General features: G+C 47.2%; 1 protein-coding gene across 1 annotated transcript in view; it reads left to right on the forward strand.

Annotated features, from left to right (window-relative positions):
- The window catches only part of LOC134573608 (transient receptor potential cation channel subfamily M member 2-like), a 447,574-nt gene that overhangs the window by 407,056 nt on the left and 12,623 nt on the right, over nt 1-27,895 (forward strand). Inside the window, exons 30-32 of the mRNA XM_063433396.1 lie at nt 5,664-5,750; nt 6,384-6,483; nt 27,092-27,193. Coding sequence (XP_063289466.1) covers nt 5,664-5,750; nt 6,384-6,483; nt 27,092-27,193 — 289 coding nt within the window. The remainder of the gene's footprint in view (nt 1-5,663; nt 5,751-6,383; nt 6,484-27,091; nt 27,194-27,895) is intronic.

The following is a 27,895-nucleotide window of genomic DNA, read 5'->3' on the forward strand; positions in this document are numbered from 1 at the left end:
TGCTAGTACACCACTAAGCTCTTTTAATAGCTTTTGGTGTATTCCATCAGGTCCCATTGACTTATTTGTCTTTACTTTTGGCAGTTGAAATAGAACCTCTTCCTCTGTAAACTCATGTGTAATAAATAACTCATTATCCTTTTTCTTAACTGAGGTCCCTTTCCTTCATTTTCATCTGTAAATACTGAACAAATATATTCATTGAGGCAGTCAGCTAGACCTTTATCCTCATCTACACACCTTCCTTCTTTTGTTTTTAATCTAACTAATCCTTGTTTTACTTTCCTTTTCTCATTTATGTATCTAAAAAAAGTTTTGTCCCCATTTTTTACTGACTGTGCTATTTTCTCTTGTGTGTGTGATTTGGAAGCTCTTATAACTTGCTTAGCCTCTTTCTGCCTAATCTTATAGATCATTTTGTCTTCCTCACTGTGGTTTTTTTTATAATTATTAAATGCTAACTTTTATTTTTTTACTATTTTGGCCACATCTGCGGAGTACCACAGTGGTTTCTTGAATTTTTTGCTTTTACTGACAAGCCTAATGCAATTTTCTGTTGCCTTCAGTAGTGCAACTTTTAAATAATCCAATTTCCCTTGGACGCCATTTAAATTGCTCCAGTCTGATAATGACTCCTTTACACATATTCTAATTTTAGAAAAGTCTGTTTTTCTAAAGTCTAAAACTTTTGTTTTTGTGTGGTGTGACTCAGTCACTGTTCTTATATTAAACCACACTGACCGATGATCACTGGATCCTAAACTTTCACCTACAGTAATATCTGATACCAAATCTCCATTTGTGACACTAAATCTAGTGTGGCCTCTTTACGAGTTGGCTTCTCAACCACTTGTTTTAGAGACAATCCCAGTAGGGAGTTTAGAATATGTGTGCTCCTGGCACAAGCAGCTATTTTTGTTTTCCAATTCACATCAGGAAGATTAAAGTCACCCATGATGATAAATTCCCCCTTCATTGTAATTTTACCTATTTCCTCAACTAGTAGATTATCTAACTCTTCTATTTGTAATGGGGGCCTATAAATCACACCTACACAAATTACTGTGTATTTACCAAATTCTAACGTAACCCAAACAGACTCTATGTTCGCCTCACTAACTTTTATTAGGCTAGATTTTATGCTATCCTTCACATACTGGGCCACCCCTCCCTCTTTCTTACCTTCACTGTCTTTTCTATATAAAGAGTACCCTGATATTGCTATGTCCCAGTCATTTTTCTCATTATACCATGTCTCAGTAACAGCGACTAAATCTACACTATCCGTTGCCATTATTGCCACAAGTTCATGGATCTTATTCCCTAAACTGCGAGCATTTGTAGACATGACTCTAAGCTTATCATTTTTTAACACACTTGCTACAGGCACCTTCTGTCGTTGTTTTGGGGGACAATTGGATTGATGTTTTATCACCATTTTGCCCCCCCTCCTAGTTTAAATACATCCTAGCAAAACCTCTTAACATTTGTTCCCTTTTGAGAAAGATGCAAACCATCTTTTTGTACAGTTTATTTCCATTCCAAACAGAGCTACCATGAGAAATAAAGCCAAATCCTTGCTCCCGACACCATTCACCAAGCCACAAGTTAAAGTCCCTAATACGCATCCACCTGTCATTCTGAGTGTTATGCACAGGCAGAACTTCAGAGAATGACAATGTGGAAGCAACCTGCCGTATATCATTGGCAAAAACACTAAAAACTTCCTTAACCTCTGAAACCTCATTGCAAGCCAAGTCATTTGTCCCTAAATGGACAAGTACATCCAATTCACCTTCCTGCTTTGCTCGCTTAACAATATTACAGATACGTCTCCTGTCTCTGTGAGCAGTAGCTCCGGGAAGACTCCTCACAAGATCACCATTGTCCATCTCCACACCTCTTATGATGGAATCCCCTAACAACAACTGCTTTCTATTAGGCCTCACCATAGTCTCCAAGCCTGTCTCCACAACACCACTACCCTCAGTGCCTGAGCCTGTCTCCACAACACCACTACCCTCAGTGCCTGTCTCCACAACACCACTACCCTCAGTGCCTGTCTCCACAACACCACTACCCTCAGTGCCTGTTTCCATAACACCATTACACTCTGAAAGTGCAGAAAATAATTATGTAGAGCAACAGACTGTGCAAAATGCCTTTTATCCACAACTCTAAGTCTACCAGATCCTACAGTAATCCATCTGTCATTCCTAGTATGTCTCTGCGGCAGTGGCTTTTACAAATCTCAGACTTCAAAAATACAATCTACTGCCGCAAGATAGACAACGGTCTACAGATTAGACAACAACCAAACCTCCAAAAAGTGGAATCACACACTTAGAAGCAGCACTTAGAAGTAGCGACCAAGCTATATTAGCCAAGCTAATGACAACAACCCTTATATAACTCCTAAAATCACCACCCACTAGGAATGTTTAACACCTGGGTAGGCCAATGCTTATTTGCAAACAATAGCTAATTAAACAGCAATCAATAGTAAGCGCCTAGCTAATCAAATTAAATGCCTTACCAATTGCCAACAGGAAATGAAACCTTGTACAATCAGTAACCTTTTCCTACCAGTGGCGTACTCCTCTGGTTGTGGTAGTTTTTCTTCTTTTAAATATAGTCTCCTCTTTTACAACACAGTAAAGGAGGAGACTATATTTAAAAGAAGAAAAACTACCACAACCAGAGGACATAGTCTAAAATTAGAAGGACAAAGGTTTAAAAATAATATCAGGAAGTATTACTTTACTGAGAGGGTAGTGGATGCATGGAATAGCCTTCCAGCTGAAGTGGTAGAGGTTAACACAGTGAGGGAGTTTAAGCATGCGTGGGATAGGCATAAGTCTATCCTAACTATAAGATAATGCCAGGGACTAATGAAAGTATTTAGAAAACTGGGCAGACTAGATGGGCCGAATGGTTCTTATCTGCCGTCACATTCTATGTTTCTATGTTTCTATGTACGTACCGCGGTCGCAGGGGTCGCAGCCGCGACCAGGCCCGGCACTCCAGGGGGCCCGGCCACCCTGCGGCCCCCGACGACCGGGTAGCAGCTGCCACAGTTTGCGGCCCCGGCCTGTGCGGCAAACCGCCGGGGCCGCATGTCAAGAGGTCCATCGGGTGGCCCATGCTGTCAGGGCCACCCGATGGACATGGATTTTAAGGGGGCCCGGTCTGCGCTGAGCGCTTTAAGTTCTCAACCGGGCCCCCTGTGATGAGATCATCACAAGCTGGGAGGAAGTGACCGCACGTCACTCCTCCCAGCATACTGAGAGCCCGCGTGGGAGGAAACAGAAAGGAGGAGGGAGTCAGAGCCACCACTGGACCCACACATGGTAGGAAACATTTTGTGTATTTGTGTCTCTGTATGTATGTATGTCTGTGTCTCTGTATGTGTGTATGTATGTCTGTGTATGTGTGCATGTATGTCTGTGTCTCTGTATGTGTGTATGTATGTCTGTGAATGTGTGTATGTATGTCTGTGTCTCTGTATGTGTGTATGTCTGTGTCTCTGTATGTGTGTATGTATGTCTGTGTCTCTGTATGTGTGTATGTATGTCTGTGTCTGTGTATGTATGTGTGTCTGTGTATGTGTGTATGTATGTCTGTGTATGTGTGCATGTACGTCTGTGTCTCTGTATGTGTGTATGTATGTCTGTGAATGTGTGTATGTATGTCTGTGTCTCTGTATGTGTGTATGTCTGTGTCTCTGTATGTGTGTATGTATGTCTGTGTCTGTGTATGTATGTGTGTCTGTGTATGTGTGTATGTATGTCTGTGTATGTGTGCATGTACGTCTGTGTCTCTGTATGTGTGTATGTATGTCTGTGAATGTGTGTATGTATGTCTGTGTCTCTGTATGTGTGTATGTCTGTGTCTCTGTATGTGTGTATGTATGTCTGTGTCTGTGTATGTGTGTATGTCTGTGTCTGTGTCTCTGTATGTGTGTATGTCTGTGTCTGTGTCTCTGTATGTGTGTATGTATGTCTTTGTATGTATACGTGTGTATGTATATGTGTGTATGTATGTCTGTGTCTGTGTCTCTGTATGTGTGTATGTATGTCTGTGTCTCTGTATGTCTGTGTCTGTGTCTCTGTATGTGTGTATGTATGTCTCTGTATGTGTGTATGTCTGTGTCTCTGTATGTGTGTATGTATGTCTGTGTCTGTGTCTCTGTATGTGTGTATGTCTGTGTCTCTGTATGTGTGTATGTATGTCTGTGTATGTATATGTGTGTATGTATATCTGTGTCTCTGTATGTGTGTATGTCTGTGTCTCTGTATGTGTGTGTCTGTGTCTCTGTATGTGTGTATGTCTGTGTATGTGTGTATGTATCTGTATGTATGTCTGTGTCTGTGTGTGTGTATCCATATGTATGTCTGTGTCTCTGTGTGTGTGTGTGTATCTGTATGTATGTCTGTGTATGTATGTTTGTGTCTGTGTCTCTGTATGTGTGTATGATTGTGTGTCTGTGTCTCTGTGTGTGTGTCTTTTTCTGTATGTGTGTATCTGTATGTCTGTGTATGTATGTGTGTCTGTGTCTCTGTATGTGTGTATGTATGTATGTGTGTGTATGTGTCTGTGTGTGTCTCTGTATGAATGTGTCTGCGTGTATGTCTCTGTATGTATGTGTCTGCATGTGTGTATGTATGTATGTGTCTGTTGGGGGTGTGTGTATTTGTTTGTGTCTGTATGTATGTGTCGGGGGAGGGGCCCACAGTCAGGGGTGAGAGGTTCACGGTAGGGGGGGCCCACAGATTAGTTTTGCACCAGGGCCCCATGGAGTGTGTGTACGCCACTGTTTCCTACAGATGAATGTTTCCTGTAACAGTAAAAAAGAAAACTCTTAGCAAAATCTTAGACAGTTGAAGCTTCTGTAAACCTCTCCAGAATATCTCCAACCACACACTTAAAAGCAGCACTTAGAAGTTTCAACCAAGCTTTATTGTGTGTTTTTGTCAATGACTGAGCCAGAGTCAGTTTAGCTTTGGCATGCTCGAGTGCTATGCTGTGCAAAAGCAGCTCGAGTGCCATGCAGACCCGGCTCTATGTGGTGGGATATGATACCTCTGGTGACCTCTAACTCTCTGTGTGGTGGGATATGATACCTCTGGTGACCTCTAACTCTCTATGTGGTGGGATATGATACCTCTGGTGATATGATACCTCTGGCAGCCTCACTGCTCTATGTGGTGGGATATGATACCTCTGGTGACCTCTAACTCTCTATGTGGTGACCTCTAACTCTCTATGTGGTGGCATATGATACCTCTGGCAGCCTCACTGCTCTATGTGGTGGGATATGATACCTCTGGTGACCTCTAACTCTCTATGTGGTGGGATATGATACCTCTGGTGACCTCTAACTCTCTATGTGGTGGGATATGATGCCTCTGGTGACCTCTAACTCTCCATGTTGTGGGATATGATACCTCTGTTGTCCTCTAACTCTCTGTGTGGTGGGATATGATATTTCTGTTGTCATCTAACTCTCTATCTGGTGGAATATAATACCTCTGTTTGTTTAAACAGTGGGATGTACTTCTCCATTTCATGCTATCATCTTATAACTAACATGATGTCATAGCTTTCTAACCCAACGCTTTTTATCTCTTGCCATTCATTTCTTCATTTTCTTTTTTTCTCAGGAACCCAATGGGCCGGACAGGTTTGAAAGGTGTTGGAAGTCTTCGCTGGTTTGGCCCAAATCATTCAGTACACTTAGTGCTGACTCGGTAAGTCACAGTGGAACCTAGGGTCATGGCATGATGAGCATTATGTGTGTCCATGGCACTGTTTGTGCCCAAATCACAGTGAGATAAATGTGTGTCAGTGGCACAGTGAGATAAATGTGTGTCCGTGGCAAAATGATAATTATTTGTGGCCATGACTTAGTGAGCATTATGTGTGTCCATGGCATGGTGAGATAGATGTATATCTGTGGCACAGTGATCTTTTGTGTGTCCGTGACACAGTGATCATTATGTGTGTCTGTGGCATGGTAAGATACATGTATATTTGTGGCACAGTGATAATTATGGGTCCGTGACACAGTGATCTTTACGTGTGTCCGTGGTATGGTGAGATACATGTATATCTGTGGCACAGTACGTGTACGTGTGTCCTTGGCACAGTTATCTTTACGTGTGTCCTTGGCATAGTGATCTTTACGTGTGTCCTTGTCACAGTGAACATTATGTGTGTCTGTGTCACTGTGATTATTGTGTGTCCGTGGCACAGCGATCATTAGGTGTGTCCGTGGTACAATGAGATATATCTGTGTCCTATATGTATCTTGACATTATTTTAGTCTTTCCCAGCCATTATTCTTATTGACACGGTTCTTTTTTCTGTCCTGGGTATTTCAGCTGGAGCGTTACTGGGCTTTTCCAGAAGAAGACATCCAAGAGGACCCTGGAGGTGTTAGTTGTGAAGCACAATGTTAATGAGCTGTGGGCACTGCCTGGGGTGAGCTTCTTTCCATTGACTTCAGTACACAGAGCTCTATGAAAAGGGGCAGGAGAGATAGACACATGTCTAAAAATGGGAGGAATCTGAGCATGTGTCTAAAAATGGGAGGGGCCTGGCCATGTGTCTAACAATGGGAGGGGCCTGGCCATGTGTCTAACAATGGGAGGGGCCTGGCCATGTGTCTAACAATGGGAGGGGCCTGGCCATGTGTCTAACAATGGGAGGGGCCTGAGCATGTGTCTAAAAGTGGGAGGAGCCAGGGACAGATTAAAAGCCCATTGGGCCTGGTGCTGACAATTATAATGGTCCTAATTACAGAATCTTATTGACCAAAAACACTAAAACAGTCCTACCTCCCAAGTGTCATGTATCCGGTGGAGATGGTGCTGAAGGGAAACTCACAGGATATAGCTATCAGAAAACACATGTATGGGCGTAGTGGGATATGGGATGCGAATAAGAATATTGTAGCCTACCCCAAACACCCCTTAATAACGACAGACGCCGAATTTGCATGGAACAGGTCACAGTATTTATTAAACATAAGACTGTAGGACTCATTCAACGTTTATTAAACTTTATCATTTAATTATAACCAGATATAAATACATAAATAATCTATAACTTAAAGGACCACTATAGTGCGCACTATAGTGTTAAAGGGACCTGAACAACTTTAGCTTAATGAAGCAGTTTTGGTGTATAGAACATGCCCCTGCAGCCTCACTGCTCAATCCTCTGCCATTTAGGAGTTAAATCCCTTTGTTTATGAACCCTAGTCACACCTCCCTGCATGTGACTTGCACAGCCTTCCATAAACACTTCCTGTAAAGAGAGCCCTATTTAGGCTTTCTTTATTGCTAGTTCTGTTTAATTAAGATTTTCTTATCCCCTGCTATGTTAATAGCTTGCTAGACCCTGCAAGAGCCTCCTGTATGTGATCAAAGTTCAATTTAGAGATTGAGATACAATTATTTAAGGTAAATTACATCTGTTTGATAGTGAAACCAGTCTTTTTTTTTCAAGCAGGCTCTGTCAATCATAGCCGGGGGGGTGTGGCTAGGGCTGCATAAACAGAAACAAAGTGATTTAACTCCTAAATGACAGTGAATTGAGCAGTGAAATTGCAGGGGAATGATCTATACACTAAAACTGCTTTATTTAGCTAAAGTAATTTAGGTGACTATAGTGTTTCTTTAATAGTCCCCCCCCCCCTACCCTCATGGCCCCCCTCCCACCGGGCTCTAGGGTGAGGAAGGGGTTAAACACTTACCTTTCTCCAGCGCCGGGCTCCCTCAGCGCTGGGGACTCTCCTCCCTCTTTCGCCGAATGCGCGCGCATTCACTCAGTCCATAGCAAAGCATTCTCAATGCTTTCCTATGGACGCTGGCGTCTTCTCACTGTGAAAATCTCAATGAGACAGCCACTAGAGGCTGGATTAACCCTAATGTAAACATAGCAGTTTCTCTGAAACTGCTATGTTTACAGCAGGCATGGTTAACCCTAGATGGACCTGGCACCCAGACCACTTCATTGAGCTAAAGTGGTCCTTTAACATATAATCATTGACACCTATTGCCCTACAGACTTAGTGTCCTTGCCAATGAAAGACTCCACGTGCCTATGCACCAACTTACCCACTCGTCCAACCAAATTCCCTTTTCCTTTCAATGCTTACCACCAGCTGGCTTCTAGCTCGGTGAGCACGTCCAAGTCGGTTACATAAAACTTTACCGTACAGAGCAGGGGAGGTTGACACCTGACCTCAGGGCCACCATCAGAAATTTTGGGGCCCCTAACACAGCTCAAGGTCTGGGCCCCTGGGTGCCCGTACCCAAGGCCCTCCTCCAAATCCTGTCCACAGGAATACACACACAGACACAAACACAGATACAAAAGGACACAGACACACACAAAAAGATACACACATACATACTAACAGACACAAATAGTGAAAAAGACACATACAGGCATACTGACACACACATACTGAAACCGAAACACACACATATGCAGACACATACTAACATACATACAGAAACACGTACACAAACAGGCATAAGGAGAAACATATACACATTCTGATATACATACATACATACTCACATTCTGACACACGCATATACATACAGACATACATACTGGCATACATACATACTGATATATACATACACACATACATATATACTGACAAACAGACATACACACATACATACTGTAACGGATCGCCTGGCACCCCGACTGGGTACCTCCGTTGATGGATGCTCCTAGCGCTTCCTGAGGACTCCAAGCACTGCAGCAGACACCATAACCACCGTAGACTCCTTCAGAGAGCAAAACAGGAACAAGCTCTTACAAGAGCTCGGTGATTATAGCAAGGGAATATGCAGAGCATAGTAATCCCTTGTAGCAGATTCCCCCAATAAGAGACAGGACTCCGATTGAGGGTGAAGTAGAACTGACTGTACTGGCACATACAGCCTCTTTTATTCACATTCTACAAACATAGTACTGCCCACAGGGTTTTGCAGAACAACCAACCAATCCATACAATACACACAGACACTCCCACACAAAATCCTCCCCTCTGCCTGTAATATGATTACTGAACACAATGGGTAATATAATTATCACAGGCAGAGAATACAGTGTGGCGAAACCGACCTCGCCACGTGTCCTTGGAGGGGGCTGCTTGCCCGCCTCTTGCCTTTGGACTATGGACCAGACTTTATGTGAATGTGTTAACCCAGATAGCTATACCATGGAGCCTATTCATATAATGAAAGACTATGGGAAAGACTTTAGCTCCATGGCAATTGTACTGTGTAAATAGGATCTGCGCGCTATTCAGTAGTTTTGTGCACTCAGATCCCAGCTATCTGGGGATATGTGAAATGTCTGTGTGTTATGGATAAAAAGTAACTTTCTGTATTTTAAAGTGTTTTATGTCTTTCTGTAACCATGTGGTTAATGGAGTCTGCTTCTAGCCCTGGATAATTGGATTACTTCCCTCTTTGTCTCCAGGATAGAGGCCTATGTAAAACCTGTCTAAACCGGTTTGCCATGCGGCTAGTAAGGGACAAAAGATACTTTTAGTAACTTTTGAACCCCTGGTCGGATTCATGCCATTTTTTAATATGTTGTTCCCCTGAATGGATTGATTGTGGATATGTATTTTTATGTGAATGTGATGTATGGTTTTAGAGTTATGAAAGTTGTGTAAAAAGTATATTTTAAACTGTATGCATAATGGGATTATGTGTCACACTAAGGGGAGGGGATGTGTGGGTTGCACCCGTGATACTATTGGTCATTTTATGCCTCCCCCTGGGTGTGGCCTTTATGTGTGAGATGGAAATAAAAGCCAGGCTGGATGAGCCAGTCCAGAGTTCCTGTTTTACCCTCAAAGTGAAGTGTCGTCTCATTATTGGGGGAAGGATTTATTGCATGCTGTTCCAATTTGACTGCTAGGAGTGCAAACCTATTCGTATGGTTCCTATTCAACTGTCTACAGCATTCAGAGGCTTGAGAGGATTCATATGCTTCTCTGCTACGGTGATTGTGGTGTCTGCCAGAGTGCTTGGAGTCCTCAGGAAGCGCCAGGAGCATCCTTCAACGTAGGTACCCAGTCGGGGTGCCAGGCGATCCGTTACATACAGTATTATAAAACATATCACAGGGACCCCAAAACATGCAATAACCCCATAAAAAAAACACATATCCAAAATTCACCCAGACCCGTTCAGTAGTTTGGAAGATACAGTTTAATGCAGATTCCACAGAACATATACAGATTATATAAAAAATAATGACTGTATAATGTGTTCCCTGTTGTATAGTTTAAAACTACTGCACGGTGTCTTTGTGCACCAAATACCGGCGAGATGGCACCGTGTAGAAAAGTCACAGCAGTGTCTGTGAGTTAAAATGGCCGCCATCCATTGTTCTCACCATGTACTTCATCCATTGTTCTCACCATGTGCCTCTGATACATGAAATGGTGGCCACCCAGTAACTCTACAGTATGTCCCCAGATAGTTCTTAAAGGGCCAGCAGCAGCATAATAAAATACAATATGCCCAAATCAGTTCCTAGAAGGGCAATACATCCCAGGGCCATAGTTGCAGGGCAGGAGGCTGGCAAAAAGGCCCCTCTAGTGCACAGTGGCATACACATACATACATACTGACAAACAGACCTACACACATACAAGGCCAGATTAAGAGCCCAGTGGGCCTGGTGCTGACAATTATGATGGGGCCTAATTACAGAAACTTATCGACCAAAAACACTAAAACATTCATACCTCTGATGGAGTTGGGGTTGGAGGGAAACTCAAAGGATGCAGCTATAAGAAAACACATACTCTATGCTAATCTCTTTATCTAATTAATGCTTTCATCTTTCAAGTAAATCCATACCCCATAACAGCAGTGTCCATGGGCGGGGTAAAAAGGTTGCACCACTTACGCGAATCACGTGACCAGAACTGCCAAAAGGGGCGAACATGCCCAAAAAGGGGGCATGTCTGTCCAAAGAATTGGAAGCCAGCCTGGAATCAGTGTCCCTATGCATCACAGTGTCAATGTCCCCATGTCACCCAGTCCCCTAGTCTCCCAGTGTCTGTGTCCCCATTTCTCCCAGTGTCCCCATGTCTCAGTGTGTCCCATGTCACGAGGATACTAAGGGACACTGAGAGACCCGGGGGCACTGGGAGACATGGGGGCACTGGGAGACATGGGGGCACTTGTGATTACAGACATGGGGACACTGGGAGACATGAGGAGACAGACACCAGGGACACAGACATGGGGACACAGACACTAGGAGACATGGGGACACAGACACTAGGAACACTGGCTGGGAGGCATGGGGACACAGACACTTGGGGACACTGAGAGACATGGGGCACTTGTGGACATAGACATGGGGACACTGGGAGGCATGGGGGCATTGAGACATTTGGGGACACTAAGGACACAGAGACATGGGGACACAGACACTGGGAGACATGGGGACACTAGGGACATTGGTTGGGAGACATAGGGACACTGGGAGATATGAGGACACAGACACTAGCTGGGAGTCATGTGGACATTGAGAGACATGGGGACACAGACACTAGCTTGGAGTCATGGGGACACAGAGACATGGGAACACAGAGACATGGGGACACAGAGACATGGGGCACTTGTTGACATAGACATGTGGACACAGACATTTGGGGACACTGGGAGACATGGGGACACTAAGGACATAGAGACATGGGGACACAGACACTGGGAGACATGGGAACACTGAGACACTAGGGACACTGGCTGGGAAACATAGGGACACTGGGAGACATGGGGACACTGGCTGGGAGACATGGGGACATTGAGAGACATGGGGACACAGAGACACGGGGACACAGAGACATGGGGATACAGATATTGGGAGACTAGGGGACACTGGGAGCCATGGTGACACAGACATTTGGGGAAACTAAGACACTAGGGACCCTGAAAGACATAGGGACACAGACACCAGGGACACTGGCTGGGAGGCATGGGGACACAGACACTTGGGGACACTGGAAGACATGGGGCACTTGTGGACATAGATATGGGGACACTGAGACATTTGGGGACACTGGGAGACATGGGGACACTAAGGACACAGAGACATGGGGACACAGACACTGGGAGGGAGTCATGGGGACACTGAGAGACATGGGGACACTGAGAGACATGTTTCCACGTCTCTCTGCTGCCTTTCCCCCCATCCTTCACATACCTGAGCTTTAGTCTGTCTCTGCAGGCTGGGAGCTGCTGTCTGGACTCTCTGTGCTGTGTAGCTGCTCCCCCGCGGATCAGTGAGTAGAGAGAGGCATGGTGCCTCTCTCCACACACAGTGACCCCTACTGGCCGGTGCTGGTTGTAACGGTTAGCCTGGCACCCCGACTGGGTACCTCCGTTGAAGGATGCTCCTAGCACTTACAGAGGACTCCAAGCAGACACCACAACCGTAGACACCACAACCACCGTAGACCGTCTCCGTCTCCTACCCACCCTGGACCTACGACAAGGCTCCAGGTTCCAGTGGGTGAACCTCTCCTCCAAGAGAGTGAAGTGAGCCTAGAAGTGATTATCCAAAGGAGCATGCAGAACATAGCAATCCCTTGTAGTGATATAGCAATTCCCCCAATAAGAGACCTGACTCTAGATTGAGGGTGAAGAAGAACTGACTGTGCTGGCACACCCAGCCTGATTTTTATTACGGTCTGGTACATACAGTGACCGCCCACAGGGAGGTATAAAATAACCAATCAATTCGTACAATACACACAGACACTCCCACACAAAATCCTCCCCTCTGCCTGTAATATGATTACTGAACACAATGGGTAATCTCATTATCACAGGCAGAGGAATACAGTTTTATAAAACATATCACAGGTACCCTAAAACATGCAATAACCCCATATAAAGTATATCCTCAGAACCGGGGGATCTGGGTGAACCACATATCCAAAATTCACCCAGATCTGTTCAGTAGTTTGGAAGATACAGTTTAATGTAGATTCTGCAGAACATATACAGATTATATAAAAAATAATTACTGTATAATGTGTCCCCTGTTGTATAGTGTAAAACTACTGCTTTGTGTGCCAAATACCGGCGAGATGGCACCATGTAGAAAAGCCACAACAATGTCTGTGAGTTAAAATGGCCGCCATCCATTGTTCTCACCATGTGCTTCATCCATTGTTCTCACCATGTGCCTCTGATACATGAAATGGTGGCCAGCCAGTAACTCCACAGTATGTCCCCAGATGGTTCTTAAAGGGCCAGTAGCAGCATAATATAATACAACATGCCCAAATCAGTTATTTCAAAGTACAAATTTACCAGGGGCCATAGTCAGCAGGTAGGAGGCGGGCAACCAGGCTCCTCCAAAAAGCAGTGGCGAAGTTACTTTCGCCACACTGGTATTGCAGAGTTATCTCCGTTTATACGGAGAAAATTATTTGCATTTGTATTGCTGGTATTACTGCAGTGCCGTCATGGCCAGGCAGCCTCCAATACCAGCTGTGCCTTAAAATACCAGTCAGGTGGTAAACCTAAGAGTAGTCTGTAAAAAAAAAAAAAAATATGTTTTTTCTTTTTTTAACAATGGGCCTATTCCATGGGCATGGGCCTGGAGCTGCAGCTCCATCAGCCCCTATGTTAATCCGGCCCTGCACACATACATACATACATACATACATACATACATACTTACATACTGACAAATTGACATACATACTGACATACAGACACATACTTACATGCATACATACTGAGATACACACACAGACATACATACTGACATATATAATATACACATACATACTTACAAACAGACATACATACATACTGACATACATACACACACACACACACCTAATTTTTCAGCCATGCTCCTCTTCCTTGCCTTTTCGTTGCAGGAGGGTGGCTGGGGATGATGGGAGTCGTCTGCCTCTCCTCTCCTCACGGCCTTCAGGCTGTCTCTCCTCCTTCCTGCGCGGAGTAAGCTGGGAGGAAGTGAGTCACTTCTGCAGCTTGGTTGGGGTCTTGCGGTCTCCTACCCACCCTGGACCTATGACAAGGCTTCAGGCTACAGTTGGTGAACCTATCTTCCTTCAGGGAGCGAAGCAAGAACAAGTTCTTAAAAGAGCTTAGTGATTATAGCCAGGGGAGTATACAGTGTATGGGAATCCCTAGTGTAGATGCAGCCTTTTCCCTCACACACGAGACGAGACTCTATGTTGAGGGTAAAACAAGAACTCAGCAGTCTGAGCGTTTGTCTCTTATATACAGGTTTTCCCACAAGGTTACCACCCACCAGTGGCATACACACAACCCATGGGGCCCCGGTGCGAAAACTGACCCGTGGACCCCCTCCCCCCCCACGCGCTTACTCTGCGAGGGCTAGTGCCGCAACACATGGTGGCGGGCACCTGGTCGCAGGGGTCGCAGGGGTTGCAGGGCTGCGACCGCGGTATGTACGCCAGTGCATGCAGATACACATACACTTAAAGGACCACTACAGACACCCAGATCACATCAGCTCAATAAAGTGGTGTGGGTGCCAGGTCCCTCTAGTTTTAACCCTGTAGCTGAAAACATAGTGTAACGGAGCTCCCCATACTCCGACCGAGTACCCTCCATTGATGGACGCTTCCTAGCTTGCGCCGAGGACCACGAGCACCGCACCGGACACCACAACCACTGCAGACTCCGCAACCGCCGTAGCTTGACTGGAGTCTCGCAATCTTCCTTCCACCCTGGATCAGCTTCTGTCCTCCAGGACCGTGTGGGAAAGACCTCTTCCTTCCACCCTGTAAGAACCTCCAGCATCCAGGACTGTGTGGGGAAGACCTCTCCTCCAAGGCGTAACAGGAACAGCTCTTAAAAGAGCTAAGTGATTAAGGCTCAAGGGAGTATGCAGAGCATAGCAATCCCCAGTGTGAGTATAGCTGTCCCCTCCAATAACGAGACAAGGCTACGTATTGAGGGTCAAGAAGATCTCTATTACTTGGCACCAAAGGGCCTTCTTTTATGCAGGTTTTCCTTACATAGGACCACCCACAGGGTTTTTTAGAATAACCAATAACACACGTACAGTACAGAAAACACTCCCAGCAATTACACACAAAATCCTCCCCTCTGCCTGTGATCTAATTATGGTACACAATGGGTTAACATAATTATTACAAGCAGGAAAAATACAGTTTTTAAATAGGTGCTATAACTTTAAAACCATACATCCAATCTTCATAAAAATTACATATTACAGAATCAGCACACTTTAAACATAAACACTCTCAAAAATCAGACAAATCCCTCCAGTGGATAAAAAGTTAGTTGGAAGTCCTTTATGACTGACCGCAAGCACATTTTCCTGCCCAAAACAGTTCCATAGATTTGTGCTGTGTGGTCTATATTTCACACAGAAAAATGACTAAGTCCCATTCGAATGCACGAACGGGGCCGTTCGTGCATTTAGCTTAGTATAGCAGTGAATTCAAACTGCCGAACGGGACTTAGTCTCTGTTATGATTACTTCCAGGCTAGCTGGAAGCTGGACCGGTTGGAGAGGAAGAGAGAAGCCGCTTCAGCTTGACGACCCAAGGAACCTGCAAGTGTGGAGCAATCCCACTAGCTATTGTACAGCTAGGATACTTTCCCCCCACAAAATGAGTCGAGCCTGCGATTTGGAGGTCAAACAAGAACTGGCTTTAATGGCACACAGGGATCGATATTTATGACAATTCTCAGGTCCAGGGACAGCCCCCTCTGGACCTGATGGGATACATGTATAACACAAGGGATCAACCAATGAGAATACAGTGTATCATTTGAATTTACTACCACCCAGCTTGTAGATAATGAGTCCAACGGTTACAGTAATACAATTATCTCCAAGCGCCCAAAAACCACGTTTATTTTACACACAGAAAACAGTTTAAAAATATATAACTCTAACATTTCTGTATATACTTTGGTACTTTCACCATTTATTCTGTAGCTCTGGTCTGGGTGCACTAGTTCACCGAATAGCGCTCCAAACTCACGAATCATAAGCTGGATTTCATTGTGGTAAAGTCTATTCACCTATTTGGTCTCTGGCCCAAGATGGCGGCCATGTTTTGGTGTGCAACAATAGGCAGCAGGACCTCGGCGTCAATTAGAGGAACTAATATCGTCCAGAGTTGTGCACAAATCCCCGTTCCCTGACTGGAGGTTGTCGCTGTTCGGGATACGAATTTAGACCGCCGTGAAGGGGCACTTAACCTGCGGTTAACCGTAGCATTCCACATTATAATTGAGGCCACATGCCAAGTTGTAGGTGGTCCCCGTTCGTGACTCTTTCGGTAGTTTAACCATCGGGAGATAAGGCACGAACGATATATCCTGGGGCCGTCAATTAGTCTGTGGTTAACCGCAAACCGCAACTCCCTGGGCGACACTCTCCCAGCCGGGTTGTCGGCCGTTCGGTAGTTTGAGAGGTGATCGGGGTTAAGTGGCGGCACACGCCAGAGGCCGGGTGGTCTGTTGTTCGTTTCATGAACCGGTGTAGATATAATCCATTCGGGAGATGAGTGTAGAATTCAAGTACCGAAGCAATAGTATCACAAAATAAGCAACATAATCCTGGTTTGAAACAGTTTTGTAACAGTCTCTGCAGCTGAAAACGTGTGTAGGAGAAGGTAAGGGTCAGAAATGTGTAGCCGATTTCAGTTCCATGAATTTGGCTACACATACCGCTGACCTCGTTCGAATGAACAAAGATGGCAGCCGCCACGTGTTCGTTTGTTGAATGGTGGCCACTTCGACTACTTCCGCACTTCGGCTGCATCCGAAGTGCCAATTTAAAGCTGCAGAACGGCTCCAATACAATTTAAAGGTGCAGCAAGAGTCTTTTAAAATCTAATCTGCTAAAATAGTCTGTAACAGGCAATCTCTTCCAGGAGCCATGGGAAGGCTGTGGGAATAAACGTTAGTTCTGCTCCTGATGCTGTGTGTCGTCCAGTCATTGGGATCTGTATGGGGATATTTGTGGATTACTTTGCTTACTGGTTCCTGAGCCTCACTGGGATCTTTAGTGGAGTTAACCTGTGAAATACCAGGCCTCTGCTACACCAGACGCCTGTTAAAGACCTGTCTGATCTGCATGATCCGACAGGTGAAATTCAGACTTACGCAGACTGCAGAGCTGGGTCTTACACAGCCCTAGGGCCACACTTCCCACCATATGCCTTGGACTTCTCAGGGAGCAAACGATATTCCCCTGCCACAGAATCAATCTCGAAAACTGTGACGAACTGCCCTTCGCCATTTGTGCCTGGAGGGGACTACTGGCTAGCCTCCTGCCTTCCGACTGTGGCAAACCTAGCCACTTCTGAACTATATTTACTGTAGGTTGTCCATAGGCTGAAAGCATACTGTGTGTCCTTACCTGTATATGTGTTGTGTTATGGCCGTTCACATGCTGGCAGCCGTACGCTGCCAGCATACAAAGCATTCGTTCGACGAAACACGGCTATCCCGGCCGTTCGCCGTACGAATGCGGGCTCCCCAGGTAGACCACCCATTCACAAGTCGTGTGGCACCAATTAACCGATTGCAACAATGTTGCAATCGGTAATTAAGGGCTCTCCTAGGTGGCCGCCGTTCGGCTACCGACCATGCGGCGGTCGGCCATCTTGGATCCTTTGTCTCTGCAGCGGTGTTCGGTCGTCGAGAGCCTGGAACTGAAAACGGCTACTCAATGATCCGAACACCGCTGGACTGCCAGAGCGTTCGGGAGTCCCGCGTTCGGCACATTCTGTTCCCCCTAGTTGTTCGGTACTTTTAAACCGAACTCAATGTTTTAATGTGTTTTGTGCGGCGTTCGGTCAATTCAGCTGGGATCGAAGCGGTATTCCCACGAAGTATGCGCTTCGACTCCAGCTATCTACCGAACGTTCAGTCATCTTAAAATACCGAATATTGTGGAAAATATGTATTTTAAAGTAAATTGTCAGTTCTGCTGCACGAGGGGATAATCCACTTAATCGTCCATTTTAGTGGGAGTATCCCTCTCGTGCAGCAATGCCTACTGGGAAAAGAACAATGCATGTTGGGAGAAATCCCCTGGATTATCTGTAAGGAAACCCCTTGCATGGGGAACTGCTTAAATATGCCAGCCTGTGAATAAACTGAGTTAGTTGACTCCCAAACTGTGTTTCGTCCGGTTATTGGGAGGATGGGGAATATTGCCGTGCTTTCTGTTCTGACTGTGGATTTCCTGAGGATACCAACGGATATCGTGGACTAATATACTGCATTCCGTTACAATTGGTGGCAAGCGACGGGATCCGAACCTTACAGCTGAAAAGCAGAGTTCGTGTAACTGGAACTATCGAACAAGGAAAGCAAGGGCAATTCGTATGGAGATTGATTATACCATACTGAAACGACAGACTTTAAAAGAACTACTGGAAGCCAGGGGGAAAGTAGCCAGCAGCAAAACCAAGGCGGTACTAATTGCCGAGCTGATGGAGGGAGACCAAGCCCGCAGTGCTACACCCCCAGTAGTTATGGAAGAAACGCTCTGTAAAAGAGAGATGAGGACCAGGCTAGCATTTTTGCCGCAGCCTATATCGGATCCCATGTTGAATATGGTGATGGCCAACGTGCAGGAATACGTAATGGCACACAGCCCGCAGCACGCCTTGACTCGAACCGAGTCCAACCCAGGGTCCCTTTACAACCCGGTAAAGCACAAGCTCCCGTACCAGGCCTTCAGAGCCTTTTGCGAGGAAAAGGACGAGATCGATGGGTACTTGCAGGACTTTGAAAGACTGTGTGATCTACATGAGCTAGAACGGTCAGTATGGGTGCAACTGCTAGCAAGCAAACTAGCAGGTCGGGCAGCTGAAGCTTACCGTGCTGTGCCCAGTGAGGACAGCAAAGATTACGAAAAAGTGAAGCGCGCAATCTTGGAGAGGTATGCCATTACCCCAGAGGCATACCGGCGCAAGTTCAGACACTTACGCAAACCAGAGCGAGATTCGCATGCCGAATGGGCACACAAACTGGATCAAGCCTCCCAAGGGTGGATACAGGCCAGCAACGCCACCACCATGGAGGAATTGCGTCAGATGATGTTGCTGGAGCAATTTTTTAATGGATTATCCCCGGAGTCTCAAGAATGGGTGCGGGACAGGAAACCCCTCACCCTACCTGAAGCAGCTAGATTGGCCGATCAACACTTTGATGCCCGGAGGCACCAGGGACCTGTAGCCAAAAACTACTCCCGACCCACAGGACTACCTAGCGCTCCACCACCTCTAGCACCCACAGCCACCCCGTTCCGTCCTTCACAAGGACATGTACCGGCCCCTTCCAGATACAACGGGCGGGCCAACATCCAGTGCCATTCCTGTAAACAATGGGGGCATATGGCCCGAGAATGCACCCAGAATCGTGGCAGGCCCACCTGGAATCAGGGGCGTCCAAACCCCGTACCCAGGGCGGCTGCTCACCATTTCCAAAGGGAACCAGCCACTCAGGAGTTGTGGAGTGTTCATACGGAGGAACCCCTGGGTATCTTACACGAGGTAATGTCGGTCCGAGCCACCGATAACCGGCAACATCACCGGCAGCTGGTAACGCTTGAGGGGAACGAGGTTCAGGGACTGCGGGATTCGGGAGCTACCTTAACCCTGATAGCACCCCATTTGGTATCGGAGGCCACGCATACTGGTGGATCTGTGGCCGTTCGGGTAGCCGGGGGAGCTGTATACCGACTACCCACGGCGAAAGTACATTTGAACTGGGGTGCGGGAGAGGGGACAGTAGAAGTGGGACTAATGCAGAACTTACCAGCAGATGTTGTGCTAGGGAATGATTTGGGCCAGATGACCTCTGCCTTTGTTCCACAGGCTCCCTACCAGGAAGCCCACCCAGTAACCACCCGGCAACAGGCTCGCACCACGGCTACACCGATGCACTCTGAGGCTCAGGTAAGAAACCATGACACCCACCCGACTCCCATGTCCTGGGATACCCCGACTACCTTTGTCACTGAAGTACAGACCGATCCCACTCTACAAGTCTACAGGGACCGGGCACAAGCTAACCAGACGGGGCTAGAGGGGGAGCATTACACGTGGGAGAAAGGGTTATTGTACCGTGTCACGGCCAAGGACGTGGGGGGATCTGTCACCTTGACTAACAAACAGTTAGTGGTACCACAGAAGTATAGGCAGGAGCTGCTTAGAATTGCTCATGATATCCCCTTGTCGGGACACCTAGGGATGACCCGCACCCGATACCGCCTGACGCATGCGTTTTTCTGGCCCGGAATCTCACAGGATGTGCGACAGTATTGCACCTCCTGCGACGTTTGCCAGCGAGTAGGTAAACGAGGGGATCGCCACAAGGCCAAGTTATGCCCCCTACCCATTATTGCAGAACCCTTCAGCCGGGTAGCGGTAGACATAGTAGGGCCCCTGCCAAAACCCAGTCCCTCTGGCAAAAAGTATATTTTAACCGTGGTGGACTACGCCACCAGGTACCCCGAAGCGGTGGCCCTCACTAACATTCATGCGGAAACCGTAGCTGAAGCCTTAATGAAAGTGTTTTCCAGGGTAGGATTTCCCCAAGAAATAATATCCGACCGGGGCACCCAATTTACTGCCGAGGTCACCCAACATATGTGGAAGGTATGTGGCATTAAGCCAATATTCAATTCCGCCTACCACCCCCAGTCCAATGGACTATGTGAGAGATTCAATGGGACGCTGAAGCAGATGCTTCGGACGTTCGGGGAAACCCACAAAGACTGGGAGAGGTTCCTGCCTCACCTGCTCTTTGCGTATAGAGAGGTTCCCCAAGAATCGACCGGGTTCTCTCCATTTGAACTATTGTTTGGGAGAAGGGTAAGGGGACCCTTGAACATAATTAGGGAACACTGGGAGGGGGAGAGTACGGCTAGCGAAACCCCTATCGTATCATATGTACTGGAGTTCAGAGACCGTCTGGAGGCGCTAACTCAGGCTGTGCACACCAACCTCCAGGCGGCGCAGCAACGTCAGCGACGCTGGTACGATAGAGGAGCCAGGGACCGCAGCTTTCAAGTGGGACAGAAGGTTTTGATTTTAAAACCAGTCCGCACAGACAAGCTGCAGGCCATCTGGCAAGGCCCATACCAGGTAGTAGAGCAGCGATGCGACACTACCTATGTGATCGGCCCCTGCTCAGGGGTAGGGAAGAGACGCATGCTCCACGTAAACATGCTCAAACCCTACCATGAGAGGGTAGAGGATGTGACGGCAATCTGTGCCTCTGCCTTAGAAGATCAGGAGAACCTGCCACTACCTGATCTACTAGAACCGGAAGAACCGATAGAGCCCCCCCGGGGAGTCCAGCTGGGGGAGCGGCTAAGCCCTCACGAGCGTGCCCAGGTACAGGCGCTGATCGTAGCTAAAGGGGCTACCTTCTCCAATTTACCTGGGTACACTCCGCTAGCCACCCACCGATTCAAAACCCGGGACAGCTACCTATGCGACAGGCTCGATATAGGGTTCCGGAATCAGTCCGGACCCATATGAAGGCCGAGTTAGATGAAATGCTGCAGCTAGGAGTTATCGAACCCTCAGATAGCCCCTGGGCATCGCCGGTAGTCCTGGTGCCTAAAAAGGACGGCACTACCCGATTCTGCGTTGACTACCGGAGGCTGAATGACAAGACAGTGTCTGATGCCTACCCGATGCCTCGGATAGACGAGCTGCTAGATAAGATGGCACGGGGTCAGTATATCTCTACCATTGACTTGTGTAAGGGATACTGGCAAATTCCTCTAGCCGATGATGCCATCCCCAAGTCGGCGTTTGTCACTCCGTTTGGCCTGTACCAGTTTAAGGTCATGCCCTTCGGAATGAAAAACGCTCCGGCTACTTTTCAGCGGATGGTAGATCGGCTACTGGACGGCTTCCAGGAGTATGCCTGTGCCTATCTGGATGACATAGCCATCTTCAGCCAGACCTGGGAAGATCACCTACGCCATATAGGGGCGATCTTGGACCGTATTGGGGAAGCCGGGTTAACTTTAAAACCTAGTAAGTGCCACGTAGGTATGGCCGAGGTGCAGTATCTGGGACACCGAGTAGGGTGTGGGCAGCAGAGACCCGAGCCAGCCAAAATTGAGGCCGTAGCTAAGTGGCCTACCCCAAGGACCAAAACTCAGGTGCTAGCGTTTCTAGGGACTGCAGGGTATTATAGGAAATTTGTACCCGACTACAGCACCCTGGCCAAACCCCTGACGGACCTGACCAAAAAGAACCTCCCCCGACTGGTTGTCTGGGCCCCAGAGTGTGAGCAGGCATTCCAACAACTCAAGACCGCCCTAACTAATGCTCCTGTGTTAACTGCTCCTGATCCAACTAAAAGATTTCTTGTCCACACAGACGCTTCAATGTTTGGATTGGGGGCAGTGCTGAGTCAAGTGGGAGCCGATGGCGGAGAACATCCCGTAGCCTACTTAAGCCGCAAGTTGTTGCCCCGTGAAGTGAGCTACGCCGCCATTGAGAAAGAATGCCTGGCCGTGGTGTGGGCCCTTAAAAAGTTACAGCCGTATTTGTATGGACAACCTTTTTCCTTACTCACAGATCACAACCCGTTGGTGTGGCTAAACCGTGTGTCTGGAGACAATGCCAGGCTGCTGCACTGGAGTTTGGCGCTGCAGCCCTTTGACTTTACCATCCATTACCGGCCAGGAAAACAAAACGGTAACGCTGACGGGTTATCCAGACAGACTGAACTCGAGAAGTGATCTGTGAGTACTCTCCCGGACATCCCCAAGCCGATCCGTTGGGATCAGACTGTGTATGCCGGCTTGGTTCTGGGGGAGCATTGTGGCAAACCTAGCCACTTCTGAACTATATTTACTGTAGGTTGTCCATAGGCTGAATGCATACTGTGTGTCCTTACCTGTATATGTGTTGTGTTATGGCCGTTCACATGCTGGCAGCCGTACGCTGCCAGCATACAAAGCATTCGTTCGACGAAACACGGCTATCCCGGCCGTTCGCCGTACGAATGCGGGCTCCCCAGGTAGACCACCCATTCACAAGTCGTGTGGCACCAATTAACCGATTGCAACAATGTTGCAATCGGTAATTAAGGGCTCTCCTAGGTGGCCGCCGTTCCGCTACCGACCATGCGGCGGTCGGCCATCTTGGATCCTTTCTCTGCAGCGGTGTTCGGTCGTCGAGAGCCTGGAACTGAAAACGGCTACTCAATGATCCGAACACCGCTGGACTGCCAGAGCGTTCGGGAGTCCCGCGTTCGGCACATTCTGTTCCCCCTAGTTGTTCGGTACTTTTAAACCGAACTCAATGTTTTAATGTGTTTTGTGCGGCGTTCGGTCAATTCAGCTGGGATCGAAGCGGTATTCCCACGAAGTATGCGCTTCGACTCCAGCTATCTACCGAACATTCAGTCATCTTAAAATACCGAATATTGTGGAAAATATGTATTTTAAAGTAAATTGTCAGTTCTGCTGCACGAGGGGATAATCCACTTAATCGTCCATTTTAGTGGGAGTATCCCTCTCGTGCAGCAATGCCTACTGGGAAAAGAACAATGCATGTTGGGAGAAATCCCCTGGATTATCTGTAAGGAAACCCCTTGCATGGGGAACTGCTTAAATATGCCAGCCTGTGAATAAACTGAGTTAGTTGACTCCCAAACTGTGTTTCGTCCGGTTATTGGGAGGATGGGGAATATTGCCGTGCTTTCTGTTCTGACTGTGGATTTCCTGAGGATACCAACGGATATCGTGGACTAATATACTGCATTCCGTTACACCGACTATGTCCCCTGTGCTGATAGTTGTATTTTACCCTGCAGAAAGGTTTATTTGTGTATTTCTGCCGGGGCATTCGGGACTTTCAGTATGTGAGTAGTGCTACCCCAGATAGCTATGCCATTCGTGTAACAAAAGAATATAGTACAGTCTTTGGCTCCATGGCGATTGATCTGTATGTATGTACATACCGCTCAGATCTAAGCTATCTGGGGATATGTTCCATGTATATGTTTTATGTAGTAATTGTAACATTGTGTAATTTTATATCTTTTTTTTAACCATGTGGTTAATGGAGTCTTGCCTCTGTCCTGGGAGATAATTTGATTATCTCCAGGAAAAAGAGGAGGGATTGGGATGTCACTGTGGGAGTGTTTTGATTGTATTGTCTGTGATTGGCTAAAATCCAATATGTGTCCCATTGTTCCATCAGGTCCCCTAGGGGAGTGTCCACCTGGTGGACACTTGCATAAATACCGGGCAGGTAGCCCTCAATAAACCAGACCTACTTGCACCTTTCTTGAAGCCTTGGCTCATGCTTGGGGGAAGGGATACCTACACTCTGGGGATTGCTATAATCACTTACTCCCCAGAGTAAGCTCTTGTAAGAGCTTGATTTGTTCCTGCTACACTCTCTGGATTTAGGAGAGGTTCACCCACTGGGAGCTGGATCCTGGTCGTGGATCCAGGGTGGGTGAGAGACGGTGAGACCCCAGCACAGCTGCATCGCTGGAAGTGGGGTCCGCAGTGCTGATGGTGTCGGTAGGAGTGCTCGGAGTCCTCGGCAAGCGCTAGGAGCATAGATTGGCTGAGGTACTCATCAGAGTGCCAGCGGTCCGTCACAAAGACCCCAATAAACTGTGACATGTGGGGTAGAGGGAGGACCGGAGGAAGGACAGAATGGAGGAGAGAGAGGGGGTAGAAAAAGAGTCAGAGAGAAGGAAGGGCAAACGGGAGGGGATGCCACCAGAGGGGAAGGGGCCCCAACAGGAGGGAGAGAGGGGGAATCTAAAGAGGGGCATGAGGGGGGACCCTCTGGCCTTTCCTCATCTGCAGAGGACATACCCGAAGTCAGGGAGGACCCCCGTCCACCTCCCAATGCCGACACAGCTGTGCTCCACGTGGCCCTGTGGGGCTCACTCACCACTGCTGGAACTTCCACAGGTCCGCCGTTGCGCCGACCACGCGGCGCTCCGGAAGGCCTCCGGGATGCCTCCAGGTGTCTGGACCGCACAGGCCATCTACGCGCGCACGAGCCCTAACTTTTGATCTACTGGATGGATTTTTATGATTTTTGAGTATATTTATATTTAAAGGACACTGATTTCAAATATTAATTAATACTGCATGTATACTTTTAAAGTTATTAATGTTGTGTAAAAACTGTATATTTTCTGCCTGTGATAATTAAGTTAGTCTATTGTGTTGAGATAATTGTATCACAGGCAGAGGGAGGATTTCTGCTGGGAGTGGTTTACTTTATTGTATGTGTTGTAATATTTTTATTGGTGGTTCTGAAAAACCCTGTGAGCGGTCCTGTATGTGTAAGACGTCCATAAAAGAAGGCCTTTTGGTGCTAATAAAACACAGATCTTCTTGACCCTCAACACGTAGTCTTGTCTCGTGATTGGAGGGAACTGCTATATCACACTTGGGATTGCTCTGCTCTGCATATTCCCCTGAGCTTTAATCACTTAGTTCTTTTAAGAGCTTGTTCCTGATACGCTCTCCTGGAGGAGAGGTCTTCCCCAGACGGTCCTGGAGGACAGAAGCTGATCCAGGGTGGACAGAAGACGGCGAGACCCCAGTTAAGCTACGGTGGTTGTGGAGTCTGTGGTGGTTGTGGTGTCCGGTGCGGTGCTTGTGGTCCTCGGCGCAAGCTAGGAAGCGTCCATCAATGGAAGGTATTCGGTCGGTGTACGGGGAGGTCCGTTACACTCGGCTTTATACTTTTCCCCATGCCAAGGGTGGATCACACGTAAAGACAATGTCCCCTCTCAGGGTCCTCCCCCTCCCAGGGGTCACATAAAGGATCCGGAACACCAGTCCCTTTTTCCCCTGTTCCCGCCACCCATCCTCAGGGTTTCCCACCTCCAGTGACAAGTGGTCTTCATCCCAAAGCTTCCCGCTGCCTGGACTCCCAGTTACAGAAACCCTGCCAAACCGCCATTGTCCACAAAGAGTTTCACCACCAATCTCAGGGACCCCCAGAACGGTAACCGCCATGAACAGCCTCCATTTGCGGGGTCCCTGGGTGAAACCAGACAAGGGAAGTGTCTTCTATCTGGACACGAATGCTCCCCCTGGCTGCCGCCCGTCTATACGAACGGCGGCCACCCAGGGGAGCACTCATTAATTACTTCCCTTGCGGTTTCACACTTATGTTGCAAGTTGCCAATATTCTAATTGATTGGTGCGAACATTCCATGGGGCACTTCGGGAACGAGGTGGAAAGCAATCTGCAAATGTTCCCCCTGGATGGCGTCCATCTGACAAACGGGCCGCCACCCAGTGGAGGCACGCACCGAGGCTTCCCTTGCGCTTTGTGGTTTTGACAGCTCATTATGATGGATGGCGTCCATCTGACAAACGGGCCGCCACCCATCTGACAAACGGGCCGCCACCCATCTGACAAACGGGCCGCCACCCAGTGGAGGCACGCACCGAGGCTTCCCTTGCGCTTTGTGGTTTTGACAGCTCATTATGAGGTGCGAACATAATATACCAACATTCTAAATGAGTTATCGGGGTGGTCCCCGTTCAGGAGGTGAATGCATTCCTGTCGTGTAGGACCTCCCGAACAGTGAGCAGGCACATTTATGCGAAAATAATGGGGAAACCCACAGAATATAATACAGCAATTCACGAACAGGCAGTGGTCCCGCTACATTCTACTCACCAGAACAAATACAATAAGCTGTATACTATACATTGAGCTGTATATCACACATTGAAATGTATACCATAAAATAAGCTGTATACTCTTCATTGAGCTGTATACCATACAATAAGCGGTATACTATACAATAAGCTGTAGTTGTTCTGGTGACTATAGTGTCCCTTTAACATTTCTCAGGTAAAGGGACACAATAGTCACCCAGAGCACGTTATCTCATTGAAGAGGCCTCTGATAAGCCTCCTTGATAATCTTAGCCAATTCAATGCATGAAAGTGTCTGTTATATAAAGCTCTGAGCATTGTGGGTAATGTAAGTTATGTTTTACAGGGCACTCTCGATTCCGGGGAAAAGATCCCATCAATGCTACAATCCCTTCTGAAAGCTGAATATTTGGCCGAATTCATAGCACTTTTCGGGCGAGGGACCAGGGTGCGTAGCAATTCATTCAAATGTAATACTACAATGGGGTGCTATGGAGGTTTCATTATACACTTTTATGTCTCCCTAATAGTGAATCATTATTTTTTTTTATTTCTTTATTCTTAGATTTTTATGTATATCTAATACATATTTACAGACCAATACATAGGCAAAGGACAAAGACACAAACAAAAGCATTACCACATAATGTTTCCATTTTCTTTCCTTCCCCTTCTTCCTTCTCTATTTTTTTTTGTCCTTATTCATGAATTTTCCAGTAAATAAATGTATTAATGCTGTACGCATGGATACTCCAGTAACAGTATAGACGGTCACACACAGCAGTAAGTGACTGTAATAACATTATAGAAGGTCACCAGGGCCGGCCTTAGGCATTTGGGCGCCCTGTGCGAAAAATCTTCACAGCGCCCCCCCTTCCCGTCCCACTCTCCCCCACTCCTTCCCCCTTCCCACACACCCTGTCACACACACACACACACAGGCAGACAGCCATATACACACACATACACAAACACACTCAGGCAGTCATACACAGACAGCCACACACAAACACACACACAGACATAGAATGTGACGGCAGATAAGAACCATTCGGCCCATCTAGTCTGCCCAGACAGTCACACATAGGCAGTCACACACACAAACACACACACACACAGGCAGACAGCCACACACACACAGGCAGACAGC

Source organism: Pelobates fuscus, chromosome 1, assembly GCF_036172605.1.
Source record: "Pelobates fuscus isolate aPelFus1 chromosome 1, aPelFus1.pri, whole genome shotgun sequence".
NCBI classification, from domain to species: domain Eukaryota; kingdom Metazoa; phylum Chordata; class Amphibia; order Anura; family Pelobatidae; genus Pelobates; species Pelobates fuscus.